Raw genomic sequence first — 19,170 nt, 5'->3', positions numbered from 1 at the left:
TTATATTTTAACATATGATGATATTTTGAACTTTCAATGAATAGGATGTTCATGAATTGTAATGATGATATGATATTGAACACTTTATTGAGAATCTGTTATAAAACTATAAATAACCAAGCTGTCTTAATTCCTTATCAGTCTTCTGTCATGTTGTTTAAAATACAAAAGAAAAGAAAAACTCATTGACTTTTTAAATTAGTTGTACTTGGTTTTTATATGGAAAGATGAAGGTAAATAAGTCTAAAGGTATTCTAAACACTATTTCTCAGTTTCACTTTTTTTGATCGACTACTTATTAGCTCCCCTGGCCTGTTAAGTGAGCTATTCTCTTCACTTGCAGACCGGTAACATTTACAAACATCCACTCATCTGAATCTACTGGTCCAATTGGAACAAACTTGGCCATAATCATACTAGGGGTATCTAGTTTTAAAGATGTAATCAATGATACTCCCTTCCAACCAACATGGATGACATGGCTAAAGATAGAACATAGGGGTAAAAATTCAATTTTTGCCTTATTTGTTTTTAAAAACCCACAAGACAAGATTTACAAATAAATCATCAGGCTGAAATTGTCTGACAACTCCTTATAGTAGTTATTTCCCAGTTTTGTGTTTATGGTGAAAACTATATCAGATAGAGAGAAACTATATAATTTTTCTGGCCTCATCTTTGAGAGACCTGTGTAAGCCCGCAAAATCATTCTCCTCGCTCCTAGATAAATCATTTAAAGTTGGGTATACTTAAAGCAATACAGCATAAGCTCTGATGAGCTTTTAACCGACAAACATATATATATATAACATAAAACAATAAGCATATCATGCAAATCATATTTTCTGATATCAAGCACAGCAAATAAGGGCAATTAATTAAAAAAAAAGAGTATAAAGCGAACAAAAAACAAGCAAAACTAACATTCATGCAGTAGCTAATTATTGTATAAATGACTAAAAGTAATTCTCACAATTAAAACTAAGATAAAAAAGTATAAATATAAATGCCATAACTGAATTCAGCAGTAAACCTTTTAAAAACAATACTTGTTGAAGTTATGAAAATCATTCTTTCATATCAGTATGGATTTGGACCTGGGAGCTTAATCTTTAAGTAGAAAAGATTAATGAATGTTAGTACAATGAAATATAATCTTGAAGAATTTAATACTTTTAATTGATTTTTTCAAAAAAATATATATTCTAAATGGTTTTATATTTCAAAGCAATTTTAAGTCTGAAAATCTTATTGTTTTTTAGCTCACCTGGCCCGAAGGGCCAAGTTAGCTTTTCCCTTCACTTTGCGTCCGGCGTCGTCCGGCGTCGTTGTTAACTTTTACAAAAATCTTCTCCTCTGAAACTACTGGGACAAATTAAACCAAACTTGGCCACAATCATCATTGGGGTATCTAGTTTAAAAAATGTGTCTGGTGACCCTGCCAACCAACCAAGATGGCCGCCATGGCTAAAAATGGAACATAGGGGTAAAATGCAGTTTTTGTCTTATAACTCAAAAACCAAAGCATTAAGAGCAAATCTGACGTGGTAAAATTGTTTATCAGGTCAAGATCTATCTGTCCTGAAATTTTCAGATGAATTGGGCAACCCGTTGTTGGGTTGCTGCCCCTGAATTGGTAATTTTAAGGAAATTTTGCTGTTTTTTGTTATTATCTTGAATATTATTATAGATAGAGATAAACTGTAAACAGCAATAATGTTCATCAAAGTAAGATCTACAAATAAGTCAACATGACCAAAATAGTCAATTGACCCCTTATAGACAATTTTTAACATTTTTCATAAATTTTTGTAAATTTTTAAAAAATATTTTCCACTGTAATTACTGGGCCAAGTTCATTATAGATAGAGATAATTGTAGCAACAAGAATGTTCAGTAAAGTAAGATTTATAAACACATCACCATCACCAAAACACAATTATGTCATGAATTTATCTGTGTCCATTGTTTAATATGCACATAGACCAAGGTGAGCGACATAGGCTCTTGAGAGCCTCTAGTTTTTTTGGGTTTTTTTTCAATTTTATGCTATATATGCAGGTATTATTTTTCATAATCATTTGAAGGTTTGGGAATCTTGTTGTTTCACAAATATGTAGTAAACATTTACAAAAAAACGTAGAAAAATCAAAATTTATAGAAAAACAATATTGCAAAAATCTGTAAAAGCCTAGTAAAAAGGCAAAAATGATCCATTTAGATATATTAAAAAGCCAAGATAAATGATCTCATTTATATACATTATTCCTTTGTAGAAGAAAGACATCATTTGAGGATGTTCGTTATAATTAAAGTTCCACATGACAATGTCTTAGGTATCTTAAGCTATTTCCAATATATTTAACTTAAGACGGATTGTACATTGAAAAATCACCACCTTTAATTAGATTCTACATGCAACAAAATAATCTTCTAAGAAATAGTATTTTGGGTTGATAAGAATCGTGCAGATGAGACCGTCGTACAAAGCTTGTACTTTAGTAAGTTTTGAGTTTGAATACATAAATAAATATCAACACAATATATCAACTTCCTTAAAGATAATTAAATGTCAACTTACTGTCTTAAAATCATATGAAAAGACTTTCTTGTAATGATAATGATAAGGAAATTATTGAACTAATGTATGAATATAAACTTAACTAAGTCATCTATGCATGATATTTATGCCCCCGCAACTAAAAGTTGGGGAGCATATTGTTTTACCCCTGTCTGTCCATCCGTCCCATTATGGGTATATAGTAATTTAGCATAACTCTTCCTACAGTTTGAATCCTAGGAAGATTTCACTTCGCTGTCTGATTGTACATACATTAAAGGTGTGCATATGGTCAGGGTTTTGATTTTTATTAATATTTGCTTTTTTGGGAGATAGTTGAACTTTGTCATTTTTGGAATATATACTTGCATAAGAGTTGCATAGCATTTCTGGATAACTTCTCCTACAGTTTGAATATAAGGTTATTTTTCACTTTGCTTGCTGTTTGTACATATATTGAAGATGTGCATGTGATCAGGTTTTTTATTTTTATTAATAATTGCTCTTTTTGGAGAAAGTTTAGTCCTACAGTGAACCATAATTATAAAAAAGAAGATGTGGTATGATTGCCAATGAGACAACTGTCCACAAGAGACCAAAATGACATAGAAATTAACAACTATAGGTCACCGTATGGCCTTCAACAATGAGCAAAGCCCATACAGCATAGTCAGCTATAAAAGGCCCAGAAATGACAATAAACCTATATGTGCTCTCATGCTCAATTTTGTGTATTTTAAAATAAAATGTTACATTTGCATTGTCTCAGACTGACTTTATTATAATACTTCAGAGTGGAAGTGGGGCATCACTTTGTCTAGTTTACATTTTATGATGGAGGATCCATTACGTTAAATCAGCAAAGGTAAAGATTTTTTAGTTCATTTGTGAATCAAGTAAGAAAAAGGGGTTAAGATTAATTTTGGCATCTGTTAAAACATGGTAGTGTAATATCACCATAAGATACCAATTTTTCAAAAGGGTGAGTTTTAAATACATTAATTAGATTAAAGGACCTCTGTAAAAAGCAGACATCTATCTTAAATTTGAGTATGGGAGATATAAGCTCTAATAATGACTGTGAAAGCAGGTGCTCCAGAAGAGTAAACATTGTTTTTCTAATTTTTGTGCTATTTTGACATTTCTTGATCGGTGTGAGAAAAATATTTCTCCTTCCTAGTGAAATTTTTTTTCTCAGCAATAGATTGCTCCAATATGGTGTCAAATATTCTTGATTTCTAAAATTTTCTATTGTGACGTCAGCAAAAAAAGTGACCATTCCTGTTGACAACACATGTACAGAAATCAACTTTCCGTAAATCTTTGAAAAAAGGAATTATGAAAATTATTAGGAACAGATTCCGCCTTATTAAGCTCACCTAGCCCAAAGGGCCATGTGAACTTTTCTCATCACTTTGCATCCAATTGTACATTGTCGTCCGTTGTCTGTTGTCCGTCATCGTTAACTTTTACAAAAATCTTCTTTTCTACTGGACCAAATTTAACCAAACTTAGCCACAATCATCATTGGGGTATCTGGTTTGAAAAATGTGTCCGGGGACCTGGCCAACTAACCAAGATGGCTGCCATGGCTAAAAATGGAACATAGGGGTAAAATGTAGATTTAGGCTTTTATCTCTGAAACCAAAGCATTTAATCTGACATGGGGAAGAATTCTTTGTCAGGTCAAGATCTATCTGCCCTGAAATTTTCAGATGAATTGGACAACTGGTTGTTGGGTTGCTGCCCATGAAGTGGTAATTTTAAGGAAATTTTACTGTTTTTGGTTATTATCTTGAACATTATTATAGATAGAGATAAACTGTAAACAGCAATAATGTTCAGCAAAGTAAGATCTACAACAAAGTACAAAAATCTTCTCCTCTGAAACTATTTGACAAATTTAACCAAACCTGCCCACAATCATCATTAGGGTATCTAGTTTAAAAAAAATCTGTCCGTTGATCCCACTCACGAACCAAGATGGACAACATGGCTAAAAATAAAACATATGGTAAAATGCATTTTTTGGTTCATATCTCTGAAACCAAAGCATTTAGAGCAAATCTGATGAAGTTACAAATGTTTATTAGGTCAAGATTTATCTGCCCTGAAAATTTTCAAATGAATTGGACAACCTGTTGTTGGGTTGCTGCCCCTGAATTAGTAATTTTAAGAAAATTTTGCAGCTTTTGGTTATTATCTCGAATATTGTTATAGATAGAGATAAACTGTAAACAGCAATAATGCACAGCAAAGTAAGAACTACAAATAAGTCAACATGATTGAAATGGTCAATTGACCTCTTAAGGAGTTATTGCCCTTTATAGTCAATTTTCACAAAATATTTTCCACTGTCACTTCTGGGCCAAGTTCATCATAGATAGAGATAGATAGAGATAATTGTAAGCAGCAAGTAAAGTAAGACCTACAAACACATCACCAACACCAAAACACAATTTTTGTTATAAATCCATCAGAGTCCTTTGTTTAATATGTACATAGACCAAGGTGAGCGACACAGGCTCTTTAGAGGCTCTAGTTTTGTCTTGCTGCATTTATATGATTAAAAACTACATGTCTTTTTGTGATTTTTATTGTTGAGTTGCTGCGATCTCATTGATGTGACACACCACATTCCCTTTATAAGTATTCATCAGGTAGTAATAAATATGATATGATTGAATGCTTTATAATATATCAATGATAGGTACTTTTGTGCTTTAGAAATGTTTGTTTTGAAGATGTACAGTAGGTTTTTTTCTTCTTTTTCAGATGAGAAAAGTGTGGTGATTAAGTGTGATTTAAGAGAGAGAATACTAAACCCAGCACAGCTTCCATTCTATGGAAATTTTGTAAGTTATATCAGTTAAGACTGCACTTATCTGATAAATATTTCCTGTTGAAAAGTTGAACATTTTAAATGTGTAAGCCATTTACTCCCAGTTTTAATTTGTGTGTTTTTGTGGGGTTTTTTTCTGAAGTCAATTGTAAGGGTTAGCCCATGTTAATACAAAATGATTATTTGTTTAATGTATTTTTTGCTTGTATTTGTTAAAAAATACATATGTTTTGTAGTTTGAATTAGTCTGTATATGTATTGGGTTTTTTAAGACTGTCCATCCTGACTCTGCCACAATGAAGACCTTCCCATCCACCAGTAAAGCCCTAGGGATGTCTATTCCTATCTACAGGATCAAAATTCTGGGACTTCTGTCTTCTCAAGATTTGTGTGATTCTATTGTTTATGGAATGGTTTGTAAAATTAAATGATAATATAATAAATTTTTTCCATGGACTATACTGTAAAAATTCAACATATGGTATGATTACCAGCATAGATATAGGTAATCATTAGTGTTGAAAATTGTCACCTTACTTAGAGTAAACTATATATATTTAATACTGGTAATTAAAAAGTTGTGCTGTTGTGATGAGATTGTCAATAAGACATCTGATCTCCTCTGAAGACCAAATGGTGTAGAAATTAACTACAGGTCACCTTATGACCTTCAACAATGATTAAAAGCTGTAAGTAAGACATAAAAGACCCCAAAACTTACAAATGTAATAAAAATTCAAAGAAAACTAACAGCCTGAGATATGTACAAAACAACAAAAGAAAAATAAGTATGATGTATTAAAGGCAACAAACGAATGCCACTAAATTACAGGCTCCTGACTTGAGACAGGCACATACAGAATGTGGCATTGTTAAACATATCATTGTCAGTGCCCAAACCTCCTCCTACATGTAACTTTGGTGACACTCTTGATTAAAACAAATAAAAACAATAGTTAAATGATCACAAGGGCCTAAAAATATCACAAAGTTTATCTAAACCAGATGTTAAAAATTCAAAAGAAACTTGCAACCCAATATTGGTCATTTGTAAAATAAAAAATAAATTTGATGGAAAGAGTACAACTGCCATTGTCTAATAGGCTCAAGAGCATGAGGTATGTAGCTGGTTAACAAACTATCGATTATCCAGCCCTCCTCCTAACCTTAATTGGATTCCATATATACCAATCAATGCCATCTACATTTACAATCATGTGTCAAAAGATATATTCAACCATGTTTTTGTTTTTTAAATTAATGCTGAAGGCAATTTAAAGCGTTTTTAGTTATATTTAGTAATACTATTCTGAACAGTTAAAATTGAAAAACTAATTAGAAAATCCCATATAGATATCAAATTGTTGATGTTATTATGCTTGCATCTAACATGATGTGTCTATTTTTGCAGCCAATGATAGCTTTAGCCACAAACTGTTGGAAAATAGATTGGGATGATCTCGAGAAAAATCAACAGCTATTTAAAGCATTATGCTATAAGCTGGTTGAAAAAGTAAGATTTAGTTTAAAAAGGCTACTTAATTTTTTCCCCACTTTATAAAAAATGCATTATGGCAAAATCTGGTAGAAATAGTAAGATTTAATTTTAAAAGGCTGCATTATTTCCCCTCTTCATTGTATAATAATACCCATTAAGTTATAACTTGTATAAAAAGATAGAGGCTTTTCTTTCCTTATTCAGAGCCATTGTATAGATAATGCGCTATGTTATTTTATAAGCTGGTAAAATAAGTAAGATTTAGTTTACAAGGCCACATTATTTTCTTTTCTCGTTGTATACTGAAATTAATGCAATTATGTTATAATTGGTAAAAGAAGTAAGATTAAGTTTACAAGGCCGCATTATTTTACTTTTGTCATGGTTTATAAAAGTGAATGGCACATTATGTTATAACTGGTAGTACAAGTAAGATTTAATTTCTAAGGCCGCATTATTTTACTTTCGTTATTGTTTACAAAAATTAATGTTATAAGAATTATTTAATTAGGTTAGGATGTATACTATCCTCCTACACATTACATGTCTTCATAATCTATACAATGATGCATCTAAGTGTTAATTCAGAATGAAGTAATGTTTGTGTACATTTTTTATTCAGATTGTTAAACAAAGAAGTAAATATAAGACAATTTCTTATAATGCTACATACTATTATGATGCTGATAAAAAAAAAAGTTTTATTTTGCTAAACCTTACCTTTTGCAATGTCCACAATTTTTTTTTTAAACATAGCAAATTTGTTTCAATTTTCAGTCCACTTATGCTGTTGATTTATGAAGATACTAGAGTTATATGCTCACACTGGGTTAAAAGAATTACCAAATTCATCTCATTTGAAAATTCAAAAGAAACATTTGGCATAACCAATATTGGGCAATTATATAATATTAAAAACAAATATAATGGTAAGACATATACTAGAAAAAAAAGTAGAAATAATTGGGAAGTCTAATTTTTTTATGATTAGGATCAAGTGATAATAGGTGAATTAGAGAATCCTGTATCAAACAGATCAAGGTCGGACCAGGAAGTAAAACCCAATGGAAGTTTTGTATTCTTGCCTGCTCCTAATGGCACATTGTTGGTTAAATCTATTGCTGTTCAGGAGTTGTTACTGCCATGTCAGACAGGGACATCATTAGATGGTGCCACAGAAGAATCTTTAGACCTTATAAGTTCGTCCTTACATCAGGTTTGTCAATATTTACTTCCATGTCAGACAGGGACATCACTAGGCAGTGCCACAGAAGAATCATTAGACCTTATAAGTTCATCCTTACATCAGGTTTGTCAATATTTACTTCCATGTCAGACAGGGACATCACTAGGAGGTGCCACAGAAGAATCTTTAGATCTTATAAGTTCATCCTTACATCAGGTTTGTCAATATTTACTTCCATGTCAGACAGGGACATCACTAGGCGGTACCACAGAAGAATCTTTAGACCTTATAAGTTCATCCTTACATCAGGTTTGTCAATATTTACTTCCATGTCAGACAGGGACATCACTAGGCGGTACCACAGAAGAATCTTTAGACCTTATAAGTTCATCCTTACATCAGGTTTGTCAATATTTACTTCCATGTCAGACAGGGACATCACTAGAAGGTACCACAGAAGAATCTTTAGATCTTATAAGTTCGTCCTTACATCAGGTTTGTCAATATTTACTTCCATGTCAGACAGGGACATCACTAGGAGGTGCCACAGAAGAATCTATAGATCTTATAAGTTCATCCTTACATCAGGTTTGTCAATATTTACCTCCATGTCAGACAGGGACATCACTAGGCGGTACCACAGAAGAATCTTTAGACCTTATAAGTTCATCCTTACATCAGGTTTGTCAATATTTACTTCCATGTCAGACAGGGACATCACTAGGCGGTACCACAGAAGAATCTTTAGACCTTATAAGTTCATCCTTACATCAGGTTTGTCAATATTTACTTCCATGTCAGACAGGGACATCACTAGAAGGTACCACAGAAGAATCTTTAGATCTTATAAGTTCGTCCTTACATCAGGTTTGTCAATATTTACTTCCATGTCAGACAGGGACATCACTAGGAGGTGCCACAGAAGAATCTATAGACCTTATAAGTTCGTCCTTACATCAGGTTTGTCAATATTTACTTCCATGTCAGACAGGGACATCACTAGGCGGTGCCACAGAAGAATCTATAGACCTTATAAGTTCATCCTTACATCAGGTTTGTCATAATTTAATAAACAACATCTGAAAAAGGTAGCAAAATGTCAGAATTCTATATTTTGAAACATTTTGTCTTAGTCCTCTTTTTAAGTCCTTTTCTTCAATACATGGTTTATAGACTTAGATATTACTAAGAATCTAAGGTTCCGACTCTTTCAGAAAAAGTTGACAGGAAATAAATTTTAATCTATTCTTTTTCAGACCAATTTGGTAAAAAATATCCAAATGTCTTTAGGCCCTTGTTCACCTGTGACTTTCAAATACTAGCACTAGAGCTTTTCTGTTTGATAAAGATAAATGCAGAAAAAGCCCTTTGGATGCATAAAGTTTATAAAGTATTATTTTCATTTCCAACTTTATAGATTCACCTTCATTTCCAGATTTCATCCTTGACATTATTTTTTAGACATTTAAGTTATATACCATGTGGGCATTGATATCATTGCAGTAGTATATCTATAGATATATTGATAAGTTGTTAACATTTCTTATTGCATTTATTCTAAGAAAATATTCTGCAGTTTCTACTTAATTTATAAAATATTCTGCAGTTTCTACTTAATTTCAAGGTATTTCATGATTAAATAATGTAAGTCACTGATACAAAGGTAAAATTTTATACTTCAGCTTATACCTAAATAAAAGATCACTTGTTCACTGATTGTTTTTAAAACCAAATAAAGAAAATAGAGACTTAAACACAATAATGCATAATGTGACTTATAAGAAACCTTATTTTTAGCTTTTTATCTAAGGCCAAGCTTAAAATACAATACAGAGATGCTATTGCAAAATACAAAATACATTCCCAGGTCTATCACACCTAACCGTTTGATGTAATTCTGTAAAGTCAGAAATTATTGCATGCATTTAATATTGTAATTTTTTCAAAAATGGACAAAAATGCAAATTAGTAATTGCGATTTCACAAATATCTGCATGTATCACATATCAGAATGTGATTTCTAATGTTATACTAACCCTACCCCATTATTCACATTAATACACAAAAAAATCTCATGCAAAACAGATTATATGTGAGGAGGGAACCTTCTCCATGCATGGCTATTGTAGGACTCATAATGATGGAATACCATAAAGTCTCTTGCTGAACACATTTTATATAAAGATAAGGAGATGTGGTATGATTGAAAATCAGACAACTAACAATGATAAAAGCAATTATAGAAGGTTTGTTGATGTAGTATAACTTCAAATCGCAACAAAACACAATAAGTTTTAAATGAATTTAACATTGAAAATACTGTAATTTGCATTTAAACCAGGTTAAATAATGACTTTAAATAGGTCATTTTTTATGCTTGTATCACATTTCATTGTTACTAGATATTGTCCGAGTTGTTTCTTCAAAAGAAAGTCCTATCATTCTGAAAGGAAATAACTTCATGTAGGTATACAAGGGAAATTAAAAGAAATCATAGAGATGTTAATTATATTTTATATTGCTTTAAGCATTTGCTTGGTCAATGATGTCATTCACTTGCACTTCTATGATGTCATAACAAAGCCTTTATTGCTGTAAAACATAATTAAATCATCAAAGTATGTCAATAATGTGAAAATAAGCTCTGTTTACATTAAAGTCACTGCTTGTTTTAATAACAATACAGATTAGATTACTTTTGTCCCTCGAGGGTTTCCATACTAACATCACTTTCTAATGTTTGATAAACTAAAATAGTTCAAATTTATCCAATATTGTCATCTTTGTTGATATAAATTAATGCATTTAAAAGTACAAAAGTCACTTTATTATAAAACCAAAACAAATGATGGTGACATGACGGTACTGGTATATTTCCATCACATGTAAACAATTGGTAGTTGTCACAGCTTTTCCTTGGGATTTTCATTAGACTAATTATTGGAAATTAGGATGGAACTCAGCTGCTTAAATGTTACAGTGGTGAGAATAAAAAATCACTTTTAAGTGGTTTTAGATTTTTGTTTGAAAGTAATAGTCCAGGAAAGACCCCATTTCATATTTTGTTTTCTTGAAACTGATTGACATTAACAAGGACTACTCATAAAACTGACGAAGATTCAAATTTGTCGTCATTGAATACTTTTGGAAACAACAACAATACTTTACCCTGACATCATGTAAAATCAAACAAAATGCAAACATACACATTTGCATACATTAGTATAAAAAGTAAAGGGTGATAATAAAGTTCAATACAACTTGATAAAATGTTATGAAAAAATAAACATGATGACATAATCAGTTTTCAATATTATTTATACAGCTAGGTTGAATTCAATAAATGATCTGTTATTTTGTATTTTAAAGAATTTACATTTGTAATATTTCTTAACAGTATTGGCAAATTATTCCACAAGAATGGTCCAAAATACATAATAGATTTTTTGAACTATTCTGTTTTTATTCCCCACCTACGATAGTAGAGGGGCATTATGTTTTCTGGTCTGTGCGTTCGTTCGTCCGTCCTGCTTTAGGTTAAAGTTTTTGGTCAAGGTACTTTTTGATGAAGTTGAAGTCCAATCAACTTGAAACTTAGTACACATGTTCCTTATGATATGATCTTTCTAATTTTTAATACCAAATTAGAGTTTTTATCCCAATTCCTTGTTCCATTGAACATAGAAAATGAATGTGTGAGTGGGGCATTCGTGTACTGGGGACACATTCTTGTTGGTTTAGGGAGTATGAGGTTTCCTTGAACAGCATTTCTCAAGGGGTATGGATTTCTGTCTGAAACATAATAAAACTTGTCAGTAAGATATGATGGGGCATCATTTTTAATGCACATAAATGTCATCACAAACTTGTTATATTTTATTCTCTGTTCAACTGTCAACAGTTTAAGTGTTTGAATAAGGGCTCGTGAGGAGCAAAAGGGTCTGTTTTGTGTATTAATCTAGCAGCTCTTTTTTGTAATTTTAATATCCTATTTAAACCCTCAATGCTACAACTACTCCACACTATACAACACTAATCAATTAGTGGCAAGATATAATCATTATAGAATAATTTTCTGCAGTCTAGATTTAGAAATTTCTTAATCTTTAACAGTAGATATAGCCTAGATGAAATTTTTGAGCAGATCACATCAATTTGGTTTGTCAATGTGAAGGAAGGGTCTATTTTAATGCCTAAGAGACTTTCACATGTGGAAGATTGTACCACTTGATTGTTAATAGTCAAACAACTCTCATTGTAATGTGGCATTGCTCTTTGCTTTGTTCCAATAATCATAAATTTTGTTTTATTTTCATTGATGAACATAATTGTTATCATTGCACCATTCCTCAACACCATGTGAATCTTCTTGTACCTTTGACTGCAGAGTTTGATAGCAAGTCTTTTCAATTGCACAGTATTGCGCAATGGCAAGAAATATCTAATTGCACAATATTGTGAAATAGCAAATTTTTTTTTAATTAGAGTTATCTTTCTTTGTCCAGAATAGTAAGCAAGAAATATCTAATTGCAAAATATTGTGCAATAACAAGTATTTTTTTTAATTGGAGTTATCTTTCTTTGTCCAGAATCAACTTAAATCTTTGTTATATACAATATACAATGTACCCCGGTATATTCACTTTTTACTACCAACTGATAAATTAAAATAATCTTTACCATTCAGTGATAACAAGCAGTTTTTTTACATCTTAATATTTAATGATGTATTTAAATGAGTAGTTATTGTTGCAAACTCCATTAGAAATTTTAATTGAGATTAGTTTTGGAATAAGGGAAAGGGGGATGTGATTAAAAAAATTGGGTTCAATTTTTCTCATTTGAAATTTCATAAATAAAAAAGAAAATTTCTTCAAACATTTTTTTGAGAGGATTAATATTCAACAGCATAGTGAATTGCTCTAAGAGAAAACAAAAATTTTAAGTTCATTAGAACACATTCATTCTGTGTCAGAAACCTATGCTGTGTCAACTATTTAATCACAATCCAAATTTAGAGCTGAATCCAGCTTGAATGTTGTGTCCATACTTGCCCCAACCGTTCAGGGTTCAACCTCTGCGGTCGTATAAAGCTATGCCCTGCGGAGCATCTGGTTCTTGTTGGGATGGGTTAAGACTGTGAATACATTTCCACTAATCTTTTGAAGCTTTTGAATTTTTTACCATCTTTGAATAAAAGTTTCTTTTGGATTCATCGATTATGTGTTTTTTTCCTGTTTGGTCAAAATTTGAACTCGAACCACATTCCTAATCTATGGTATTTCTCTCTCATTTTCCTGGCATATGTAATTTCATTATTGAACCATTCAGGTTGCCTTTCTCTTTTTTAATCTTTTAGTAAAAATTGGTGCATGTTTATCTAGAACTCCATTAAATATGTCATACCACATCTGAATACATATATTTGGGTAACTTTCATGTTCAATTTTATCAAAAGGTGCAATAGCTAAGTCACTAAGAAAATTTGTCTCAATGAATTTTTTTTAAATTCTGTAAGAAATGGAAGTATGAATATCTTTTTTGATATAAGTGGATTTTTTGTCTTTTCTAGTTAAAAAAACTGAATAATGATCACTTATTGAGAATTTAAGCAACATGTGATTCTAGTATCAAATTTTTATTGGTGACATAGACATGATCAATTAGTGTACTAGAATCAGGTGTAACTCTTGTTGCTTCTTGGATTATCTGGTTGGAATTATAGGTTTCTACTAAACTTAGCCATTAAAAATTGTATTTGATTTCATCTAGTTGTTGGTCTGCAAACAGAACCAAGTATAATCCTAAAATTAAATTTATAGTTTCTCGTTTCAATTACTTTTAATTTGTAATTCGGGGCCTTTTCCAGGCCTTTTATAGCTGACAATGTGGTGACCTATAGCTGTTAATTTCTGTGTGATTTGATTTTTTTGTAAAAGGTTGTCTCATTAGCAAGCATACCACATCTTCTTTTTTATATTTAAGGAGAAAATACAAGTACACAATACAATATATAAATTAGGGCAATGTTATTAAAGTATCATTTTTGTTATGAGGCCAATAAACTGGGAAAGGCCAAGGTTACCAAGCCCTTCAGCAGTTTCATATTAATTACTTAAAGCATATCATTTAATTTTTGACTTGGATCAAATATTGTTTTTATACTGCAATTTATAAGGACTACAATAATAACTTTACAAAATGTTAATTGCTATTAAAAAAAAAGAATATTTTCTATCACTAAATGAACATTTGCTTTTAAAGAAAAATGGCATGATGTATTCAAAATATTACTTTGTTACGGTTTTGGAGAACAATGACAACAGAAAACGGTATAGCTGCTGTATGAATAATTTTATATTATCAAATATGCTGTATGAATAATTTTATATTATCAAATAAAAGTCTGAAACCAAAAACAAAAAGTTGCGAAATTTTAGGAAATGTGCATAATTTGCCATCTTGCTTAAATCTTTTCATGAATTAAGTATTAAAAGTCAGTATTAGATCGCTATTAATATTGCAAGTTAGGAATAACATTTCTTTATTTATTTTCATTATTTAAACTTTATTAATATGTTCACAGTCGTATCATAATTGTATGCAACTTGTTTCCAGAATACTAATAAAGAGGTATTAACATCTTCATTAAGAAATACAGTAAATTGAAGATGTGTAAAATTCAATATTTAATTCGATACCAGCTTGATTTCTTTTATAATTCATAAATGCAACAAAGTACAACCTTTTTTTTATTCTGTGCAGGTTATGAAATCATAAATTTGAAACCTGATTATGAAACTGTTTTCAAACAATTCACAAAAGTATGCATTTTTGTCACATGTTACATTTTACTTACAGATAGAAGAATTTGATAGTTATAACCCTCTAATGGCCTCTTCAGGATTATATCAGTGTTTGAAGAATAAAAACAAAAAGCCTGAACCTAAACAGCAAAAAAGAAAAACAGAAAATGTAAGGATTAACTATAATTTTCAAATAATTATACATTTCAAGGTAAACCTTAAATAGCATGACATTTCCTAAGTGTTATTTTCAAGTATTAGCACAGTAGCGCTGGGTGATGCCACTGCTGGTAGACTTTTAGTCCCTAAAGGGTTTATTAGCTAGAAAACAGTATTATTGAAAACCTAAGGTTCTTACTCCCTCTGTCAAAGTTGACCTTTCAATGAATTTGGCTACTCATATTAGTTCCCTTTTTGGTTAAATAACTCATAGGTTTTCCAATTTTGCCAAAAACCACTGTTTTCTTACAATATCGTGAGGTCATTATAAAGTCATAGAAATCAGATTTATTTTTCTTAACTGTTGAACTTGATGTCTTTAACATAAATTTTCAACAAGCACCAAAATCTCTGGTCACTTAGGAACTAAGACCTTATTGACATATATAGATAATAGAAAAAAGTAAAATCACAAAAACACTGAACTTAGAGGAAAATCAATTCGGAAAGTCCATAATCACATGGCAAAATCAAATAACAAAACGCATCAAAAACGAATGGACAAGAACTGTCATATTCCTGACTTGGTACAGGCATTTTCAAATGTAGAAAAGGGTGGATTAAACCTGGTTCTATAGCACTAACCCTCTCACTTTAATGACAGTCTCATCAAATTCCGATAAATTTACATTGATGCGTTAAATAAACAGACACAATAAATAAAATAGTCAAAATATGGGTACATCAGTCATCATCGTATAACAATTTTAAAAGGAACAATTTAACAGAACACAAAAACATCTACTATCTACGAACACATTCATTGATTTGAGTGTCTGACGTCAGAAAATTTTATACATCACATAAATTGGTCGTTCAATGTGCATACAAACAATTTTAAAATTTACATAGGCAATGTTAGCATACAGGGTTAAAAAATCAAAAGTATGTAAGAATAAATTTCAGAAATAGACCGAGATTTAAACTAGTCCGAAAGTTATATATAGAATTTATAAGAATCCAAAAATAGTTAATTCCACTACGCGATTGAAGGAATCGAAGCCAACAACAAATTGAAAAATTTATGCTTCCAAATTTGTCAATTTTCTGTCCAAAAGTTTAGACTCTAAACCAAGGACTTATTGCACTTCTAAGGATTGTGGTTCCTTTTTTGGGGGGAATTAAATCCACAAACAAAACAAAATTTAAAAAAAGGCACAAGGTCAACAGAAAGTAGTATGAAGGAATGAAAGACTGAGTCGCACGGCCATCACTTCAAATTTTCCATTGAAATAGCAAGGATGATAACCTTTTAAGTTATTCATATTACTACGTTTATGTTTTCTTCTCATAAATCATCAAATTTCTACAAATTCAATACACATTACAAAATAAAGGTTAAGTTCTTGATTTGATAGCATGTCATTTTCTAACACATTTTAACAGGATGGATTAATTATTCTAAATAAATTTATGCATATTTTGTCAGCTTACTTTTATCTTTTCTTGAATTCAATTATAAGATCACTATGAGATGTGTAATATTATTTCAAGTTTTGAATAAATTTCTTTATTTCTATTTCTTCTTTAAACTTTATTAATATGTTAACCGCTGTATCATAATTTTATTCGCCTCTTTTCCAGAATACTAATAGAGAAGTGTTAACATCATCATCAAAGTATAATACCAACATACAAATGGCAGGAAAGGCACCGAGGGCATCTCTAGTCTCTACCAGTGTTAAAAGACTGAGACCATTGCTAAACATCTTCCCAACGGACTTGTGATAAACAATATAAAGGCTTAAAACATTGCTACCTATCTCCCTGACATACTTGTATTGCACATAGAGCTGAAAATACATAGGTCTGTCTATTTTAAAATAGACATAGACTGAACTATAGTGTATCTAACAGTGTTTACTTCTAATGCCTTGTTCTTATGTGGTAACAGTTGACTACTATATTTTTTAAAATTTTATTAGTAAATTGATATCTGCTGCTTTTTATTTGTAAATATGTTATGTTTAGAACAATGAAGATTAGGTCCATAATTATACTTATGTAAGTTAACAGAATAAGATACTCATAATAGTATATAGTTTTTAATTGTTATTTGTTTATTTTTATATTTGAATAAATTTGTCAAATATTTTTAGTGCTATTTATGGTTATTTAACAAGAGAACACAGTACTGAAGAGAGTGTCCAATTTTCCTAACAGCAGTATTGCTGAGCTTGATTAAGTTTCACATTCTTGCATAGGTTTTTTTATTTATTTTTTATGCCCCATCTAGGAGTTTTAAGTTTTCTGGTCTGTGTGTTCTTTTGTTCATTTGTCCAGCAATTCACCCGTCTGTCCAGCTTCAGGTTAAAGTATTTGGTTAATATAAAAAAGAAGATGTGGTATGGTTGCCAATGAGACAACTATCCACAAAAGACCAAAATGACACAGACATTAACAACTATAGGTCACCGTACGGCCTTCAACAATGAGCAAAGCCCATACTGCATAGTCAGCTATAAAAGGCCCCGATAAGACAATGTAAAACAATTCAAACGAGAAAACTAACGGCCTTATTTATGTAAAAAAAAAATGAGCGAAAATTTTTGAAGTTAAAGTCCAACCAATTTGAAACTTGAAATTTAGCCCCATTTGTATTCAAACATTTATACCTAAATCATATAACCAATTCTATGTTCTTTGACTACAGTTATTCTTTGTCAGAAACCTGTTATGTGTCAAATATTTAATAACAATCCCAATTCAGCCCCCTGGATCAAGCACAGATATTGTGACCATTTTTGCCCCAACTGTTCAGGGTTGAACCTCTTGGGTCGCAAAGCAATTTATTTTATAATCTTATTAATCAGCTGCAATGTCAGAAATAACATCTGATGTCAAAACATGACTGTGTTAAGTTATTTGACTGAAAATACTGCACTGATCTGAGTTTTCCATATTATTTTTCTCCTTCAAGCAGTTTTAGGGAGTAGATCGGGTAATTCATCTATCAAGACTGCATTGGTTTCCTATGTGGATTCTAACAAACTAACTTCTGGTTAAAGGAGTAGGTCCGGTAAGGATCAATTTTGGCCTCAAATTTCAAGTTCATCTGACGAATGAATTTGACCTCTTTTTAAACACTTAAGTGTCTATTTCATTTGAATCAATTAGTTTATGTGAAAGATTTTAACTGATTTAGTCATTGAAAACGATCCGATTCAAGCTCAAATATGAAAAATCTACCAAATATGTCGAAAAATGTCACTTTTTAGATAGTTTTTGTCAAAAATGAAAGTGGCCGCATCCGTGTTCATCCAAAATCTTTATATATGTTATGTATTATCATAAAATACAACTTACATTTCAATATTAAGGATGAACACGAATGTGGCCAATTTTGTTTTACATGAAAACCGTCTAAAATTTAGCTAAAATGATAGAATTGTGAAGATTTCAGTAATTTAGCGTGACTTAATGGTGCTAGTACTCGATATATGTGCATTGTATTGCCAAAAACAACCAATATTTATGTAGCAGAAGCATTCTACTGTCCAATATATATTTAAAAGTTTACATTTTAACAATTTTGTAAAACTGCTATATTTTGGGGCCAAAAAGGGGTCTTACCGGACCTACTCCTTTAAATCTCAATCTTTTTCTGAAATTATTTCTATCAAAAATTTTGATTTTGCAACCCTGTATACCACCATTTCCCATGTGAAATTGAAAAATCGTCGAAAGTAAATAATCCAACAGGCTTTTTAACAGAAAAAAAACTAGCATGCATTATGAATTTATTACTTTGGAAACCATACGGCATCTTTTGGGTAATAGTGAACAAAAAGGTGAAACATTCTACACAGGAACAAGTGATCAGTATGCTGGAGTTTCTTATTGGCAACATATTTGTTGAATTTGGAGGTTGGCTTTTTGAACAAATGACGGCATTCCTATGGGAAGGAACTGTGCGCCTCTCCTTGCCGACCTCTGCCTAAAGATAAAAAAAAGTCAGGTTATTTAATTTCACGTTCAGATATATTGATGATGTTCTTTCCATTAACAATCCGAACTTTTCAGATTGGGTTCCATTAATATATTGCCCAGAACTAAAAA

General features: G+C 31.1%; 1 protein-coding gene across 2 annotated transcripts in view; it reads left to right on the top strand.

The window, feature by feature from the left end:
* LOC139482635 (meiosis 1 arrest protein-like) overlaps positions 1–17,009 on the top strand; it is a 35,420-nt gene extending 18,411 nt beyond the window's left edge. Inside the window, exons 8-14 of one of the 2 annotated variants that reach the window (XM_071266563.1) lie at positions 5,336–5,415; positions 5,675–5,815; positions 6,814–6,915; positions 7,892–8,069; positions 8,256–8,302; positions 14,948–15,061; positions 16,696–17,009. In XM_071266563.1, coding sequence (XP_071122664.1) covers positions 5,336–5,415; positions 5,675–5,815; positions 6,814–6,915; positions 7,892–8,069; positions 8,256–8,302; positions 14,948–15,061; positions 16,696–16,839 — 806 coding nt within the window. In that variant the 3' untranslated portion in view covers positions 16,840–17,009. Of the gene's footprint in view, positions 1–5,335; positions 5,416–5,674; positions 5,816–6,813; positions 6,916–7,891; positions 8,117–8,255; positions 8,303–14,947; positions 15,062–16,695 lie in introns of both variants that reach the window. The other variant, XM_071266562.1, reaches the window with a different exon arrangement.
* The last annotated feature ends 2,161 nt before the right edge of the window (positions 17,010–19,170 follow it).

The sequence above is a fragment of the Mytilus edulis genome, chromosome 7, assembly GCF_963676685.1.
Source record: "Mytilus edulis chromosome 7, xbMytEdul2.2, whole genome shotgun sequence".
Lineage (NCBI taxonomy): Eukaryota > Metazoa > Mollusca > Bivalvia > Mytilida > Mytilidae > Mytilus > Mytilus edulis.
The sequence above is the reverse complement of the archived record's forward strand: the minus strand, read 5'-3'. Positions and strand labels throughout refer to the sequence as shown.